Source organism: Tauraco erythrolophus, chromosome 5, assembly GCF_009769465.1.
Source record: "Tauraco erythrolophus isolate bTauEry1 chromosome 5, bTauEry1.pri, whole genome shotgun sequence".
Classification (NCBI taxonomy): domain Eukaryota; kingdom Metazoa; phylum Chordata; class Aves; order Musophagiformes; family Musophagidae; genus Tauraco; species Tauraco erythrolophus.
Window position 1 is genome coordinate 29,875,237 of NC_141469.1, and position 6,000 is coordinate 29,881,236.

The 6,000-nt window shown below is 39.7% G+C and overlaps 1 protein-coding gene across 2 annotated transcripts in view; it reads left to right on the forward strand.

The window, feature by feature from the left end:
• Positions 1-5,460, forward strand: part of NSD2 (nuclear receptor binding SET domain protein 2) — a 59,489-nt gene extending 54,029 nt beyond the window's left edge. For both annotated transcript variants that reach the window (XM_086612559.1, XM_009984048.2), the window contains 6 exons: positions 120-389; positions 485-601; positions 2,570-2,711; positions 3,096-3,202; positions 4,025-4,229; positions 5,116-5,460. In XM_086612559.1, coding sequence (XP_086468685.1) covers positions 120-389; positions 485-601; positions 2,570-2,711; positions 3,096-3,202; positions 4,025-4,229; positions 5,116-5,384 — 1,110 coding nt within the window. In that variant the 3' untranslated portion in view covers positions 5,385-5,460. The remainder of the gene's footprint in view (positions 1-119; positions 390-484; positions 602-2,569; positions 2,712-3,095; positions 3,203-4,024; positions 4,230-5,115) is intronic.
• Positions 5,461-6,000: the final 540 nt, after the last annotated feature.

The following is a 6,000-nucleotide window of genomic DNA, read 5'->3' on the forward strand; positions in this document are numbered from 1 at the left end:
TTTTGCTTCCATTGGAACATGTAGTGTTGCAAAAGCAAATTAGTAACCACTGTAGTAACTCTTACAATAAATTCAAATGCTTTAAAGTGATGTTTGGACTATTTTAATGTATTATTCAGGTGAATAAACCTTGTGGTAAAGTGCAGATATATACTGCCGACATTTCTGAGATTCCCAAGTGCAACTGCAAACCCACAGATGAAAACCCGTGTGGCTTTGATTCCGAGTGCCTAAATCGGATGCTGATGTATGAATGCCATCCACAAGTTTGCCCAGCAGGAGAACGGTGCCAAAACCAGTGCTTTACAAAACGTCAATACCCAGAGACAAAGATCATCAAAACCGATGGGAAAGGGTGGGGTCTGGTTGCTAAGAGGGATATTAAAAAGGTATGAATCATTCTTGCCAAGCAAAGAATCAGTGACTTATGATGCTGTTTGTGGGTTTGGTATATACTTTACTAGTGATACTTGGTATCTTCCAGGGAGAGTTCGTGAATGAGTACGTTGGTGAGCTGATTGATGAAGAGGAATGTATGGCAAGAATCAAATATGCACATGAAAATGACATTACCCACTTCTATATGCTTACTATTGATAAGGTAGAGTATTTTACATTTTTTTCAGTTATTTAATTATAACATTATTTTGATCTCTCTTCCTTCTGTTGATCACCATGGTAGGGCACTCTGCTACCTTTGTTCCAGTTTTATATATTCACAATGTTGTATCTTCTGTGCCTGCTCGCTCCATTCTACATATATCATGCATCTCATTAATGTGATAAAGAATATATTAAGGTCTATAAATTGTGCTTTTTCTTTGAAATCAAGTACAGCAAAAGTATTTATCTGCCTAGTCTTAAAAGGAAGTGTGAAGTTTTGGGAAATGGTAATGATACGGTTGAAAGAATCACTGTTAGCAATCCTTTTAATAAAATTTCAACAACAACAATAACAAAAAATCCCACTTGAGAGTAGTGTCAACTGTAGTTGTGAGGCAGTGTCCTATATTGAGCATTTAATCTTTTTTGCAACTATCCGTCCCTTTCTTTGGTTATAGCAAAACTAGGCTTGTGCTTTTGTAGAAACTGTTTTCCGAAAGCACTATCTGCATTGGTGGCCAGCCAGCACTCCACAAATTGATTCTGCAGCAAATTAATCCAGCAGATTAATTGACGCAGTAAATTAATCCAGCATCTGTGGTTCTCTTGTGTGCACCTCCGAGTGTTTTGTTCCTGAGAAGGAGAAGAAAGCGGAGAATCCAGATGGTAGGGGATCTTCATTACATATATTATATTGCTTTAGTCCCCAAACAACTACCTGGGAGAAAAACAAGAGTTGCCTGTCAGTCCTGCATATTTTTTCAGTCCTCATCACCTTTCTTTTGCCCAAGATGGTCTTGCTCTCTATTTCCACAGCTCCTGTTTTTATTAGTCCCATAACTGAGGAGTTCCTGCACAGGAGTTATCACCTAAGAAGGATGAATCCATGTTTCTCTAAGCACTTCAGTTTCTCACCCTGCTACTAAACTAATGCACAATGTCAGTGTGTTAAATAGGCTGCCCAGGGAGGTGGTTGAGTCCCCATCCCTGGATGTGTTTAAGAATAGGGTGGATGATCTACTTAGCAATATGGTTTAATGGGGATTAGGGATGGTTGGACTCGATGATCTCCAAGGTCTTTTCCAACCTAGAAATCTATGAATCTATGAATCTCCGAACTGAACATGTATTCAACTCTCGCCGTTGTTAATAAATGATCATTGTGGTTCTGTCTTTCAAAAATGCCCGCGCCATTATGAGGCCAAGCTGTATTTGCAATTAGAGTGACTGGATGTGTGTGCACATAGTCATGACAATCGTACATTATAAATATGAGTTAGAAGGAAAGGGTAGTAATTGTCCATAAATAACCAAAGCTGTCTTAAGTAGCCCTGCGAAGAATCACAGTTTCTAAATTCTTCTGGCTATTTCAAGACTTTGTTTTGTGTTAATACTGGTATGTTTGGTGGTGATAGAAATTAAAAGGCAATTGTGTGTAGGGATGGGATATTTTTGTTTTGTTTTGTTTACCAAAAGCTTGTTTTTGTTTAAACTAGGCTGATTTGGGGAAAGAAAGCTGGTGAGAAACTGGTGATCTCTGCAAGTAGTCATGCAGTGACTTAGTAAATACTATAAAGCACAGTATTTGTAAATGTGTCACAGCTCTGTGAATGCAAAGTAAAAGGTAAATGGACTGAGTTGGAGTTTTGAGGCGTTTTGAAGGGAGAGGGTTCTTATCATGACCACCACCACAGTGCTCACAAGAACACTTGTCCTGCCACGTGGCTGAGATGAGCTCTGGGAAAATGTGAGCTAGAACATGAGTATTGCTTTGGGAGTGTCACATTCCAGGCCACATGAGACACTACAGTTTTCAATACAACATGGGCCATCAGTTTTCTTGTGTGCTTCTTCTGGGTAGCAACACCATGCGTGTTTTGAATGTAACTACTTAATTAATTTATGGAGGGTTTTTTTTGTAAGCGGGGATAAAAAACATTCATTCTGTTACTGGTTTGATCTCCAGGACCGTATTATTGATGCTGGCCCCAAAGGAAACTATTCTCGTTTTATGAATCACAGCTGCCAACCAAATTGTGAAACTCTAAAATGGACAGTAAATGGAGACACTCGTGTCGGCCTGTTTGCTGTGTGTGATATTCCTGCAGGTATATCAGCTTACGTTGGTTTTCGTTTCACTCCCTAAGTTAAACCTTTTGCATGGTTAAGAGTGGGACAGTCATGGTTTAACTGAATCAGTGCATATATTTTTGTAGAGATCTCAAACAAGATTTTTCTATCTTTTCTTCAAGTGATGATAATAAACTTAAGGAGTGGGGCAAGAAGGATGTTTAAAAATATGTATGTTGTGGTTTGTGTACACACACGCACAAGACATAGACATATATCTATGTGCATCTGTAGCTATGATAATAGATCAGCAAGCAAGTACAAAACCAGAATACAGATAATGAAATCTTTGTTTGTAATAATTTTGATAGACTTCATTACCTTGTCCTTCATAATGACAGGGTATGTCTTATCTCACTCAGGGACAGAGCTGACTTTTAATTACAACCTTGACTGTCTGGGCAATGAAAAAACAGTCTGCAAATGTGGTGCCCCAAACTGCAGTGGATTTCTTGGGGACAGACCAAAGGCAAGTAATATATCAAGAGATTTTGACCGTGTCTTCTCACTTCAGAGAGTGGACTTAAAATCAACAGAATTCGCATAGCTGGATTTTATTAAGGGAGAGGTTTATGTGGGCTTTCACATAAGCTCGTGATCAATTTACGCAGACAGCCATGAAGAAATACAGTGTTAACAGTTCAGTTTTGCAGGACTATCTGCATTGGTAGATAGAATGGGCTAATTTTAAAGAAAGCAGGTAATAATTACTGGGGTGAGGGAGGGAATGATGGTAGAGATACTGAAAAAATCATCCAGATTTGGTGAAGGAGAGTTGAAATACAAGCAGCAGAATGTCAGATTGAAATAGGGATAATGTTTGGTATATTCTTTCTAGCATGGGCAGAGCTACAGTTCCTGAAATTCTGGTGTCCGTTCCTCAAAGAGGAGACTGATTTTGGTAATTCCCACATGAATAGACACAACTGGAAAAGAAAAATGGATATTGTAGTGAAGCGATTGGTAGTGCAAGAACAAAATGGGTGTAAATTAGCCACAGGTAGATTAGACTGGAAATTGGAAGACCTTTTTTCCGTGATAAGAAAGTAGAAGAGCTTTCCAGTAGGAAGGGACTGTAGGGACAAGATCTGGTTTCAGCGACTTTTCACAAGGGTCAGTGTGGTTTTGTTATGAACACAGATAGGTGTGGCGAGGCACTAGACAGGTCTGCATCAAGTCAAATTTTTGCCTGTGTGCACAGTCCGCCAAGCATGGCACCAGTTTTGCTAGGTTGTGTAATGTTTTTCCTTTGCAAAGCTGGCTTTTACAGGTTTGCATCTCACTCTTTTAGAATTCTTCCACTAATGCCTCAGAAGAAAAAGGCAAAAAGACCAAAAAGAGAACACGGAGACGCAGAATGAAAAATGAAGGGAAGAAAGAATCTGAAGATGATTGTTTCCGTTGTGGTGATGGAGGCCAGCTGGTATTGTGTGACCGGAAATCTTGTACTAAAGCTTATCATCTCTCCTGTCTTGGTTTGGTGAAACGTCCTTTTGGTGAGTTGGCTCTCCTCTTAAACTCGTGTGAATACATAACGTGTGCAGGTACTTCATTTATTGCACTGAAACCTTGTCAAGAGTGTCTTCTCGAAAACATTCTTTTCATATGGTAAGAACTTTGTTCCTGCATCATGTAGGAGCTCTTCTTGAGCATGGAGGCAAAATGATGGCCTTCCTCCTGCCTCTGGCAAAATGAGCCATTTGTTTTACAAATGTATGTAATTGAGTACATCACTTGGTAGGAGCACTGTGGCCCTGTCATAGGGAAGTTGGTAATATCTAATAAATGCATGAAGCTAGTTGAGTTCAAGCCAAAAGAATAGCAGCAGCATCTGGAACAAGGCAAGTAGGAAAACGTTAAGGGCAGCAAACATCAGGTCGCATTTCCAGATTCCACAGGAGTTACCTGGTTCCAGTCAGCCATGTCAGGTGGGATATGACAAAGCAAAGCAGGCAAAGCCTGTTATCCGAGAAACAAGTGAAACAATGACTGGTAAAATATGCTGGGGCAAAAGAACATCTGAAGATAAAGCACACCAGCCATCTCTGAGCAAAACTTGCAACAAACAGGTGAGCATTGTAACAGTAGGCAGCGGTTGACTGGAAATTTGGATGTTCTACCACCATGCAAGTTCTGTAAAATGCTATTGAGTAAAGCCTGAATAATTTCTTCTAGCTGGAGTTCACTGCTGTATTTAAATGAAAAGATGTCAAGTCTGGTACTTACTGCTGTCATTTGAGCTTTAGTAGTACGATGTGGCATTTTGATTTTTTGAGATTAGCCAGGAACATCATGTGTTGTTCTGCTTCTACAACACAAAACTTTTGAAAGACGATGATGTGGTTTACTCCCTGCTAATGCACTCTTTGGTTTTGATCACAGGAAAGTGGGAGTGTCCTTGGCACCACTGTGACGTTTGTGGCAAACCTTCTGTGTCTTTCTGCCACTTCTGCCCAAATTCTTTCTGCAAGGAACATCAAGATGGGACAGTACTAAATTCTATGTTGAATGGACAGTTATGCTGCTCTGAACATGTTCTTGGGGTGGATTCTGTTGAAACTCAGAAGACTGAGAAACCCCGCAAAAAACTGAACAAGTTGAAGCCGAAGAGAAAGCAGAGGAACAGATGGATGAGAGCTGAATGCAAATAGTCATGGACTGCAGTTTCTACTGCCAACACTATCTTGTAGATAAGTTGTGAATATGACCAGGGAAGGACACAATTTTACATATATTCTGTAAAGGTTACATGGGGGGGGATTTTTTGTTTTGTTTTGTTTTTATAAATCCACTGAGCCAACCACAGCAGTCTTCTGCTGCTTCTGCACTGATAACGAACTGCATAGTTCAAAAAATTTCAGGACAAACCAAACTTGTTACTCAGCATTACAGTTACACTTGAATTGTTACGAATGTAAAAGGTTCCCTCCAAAATGCTTGCAGATTGGAGGTAGGTTAAAATCAAACCAGGTAGGCGTAAATGTAGGGTTTTGAGATAGTATTTGTCAACCAACAGGTGTTTAAAATAGTATATCCTTGAAAGAAGTTATTAGCTCTCAAGTCCTTTTAAGTAAGAAATGGCTTGGTCTGTGGTCCCAATGAGATTTGCTTTGCCTTGTGTGTTTTTGAGCAAGTGCTTGAATGCCGTTCATGATCCAGGTGCGTCTCTCGCTATAACCACACACATAACAATTTCTTTGCGCTCTTATAAAATAGCTCTCCGGTGATTCTTAAACAAACATGTTTTTAAATATCCTTCCACCAAGA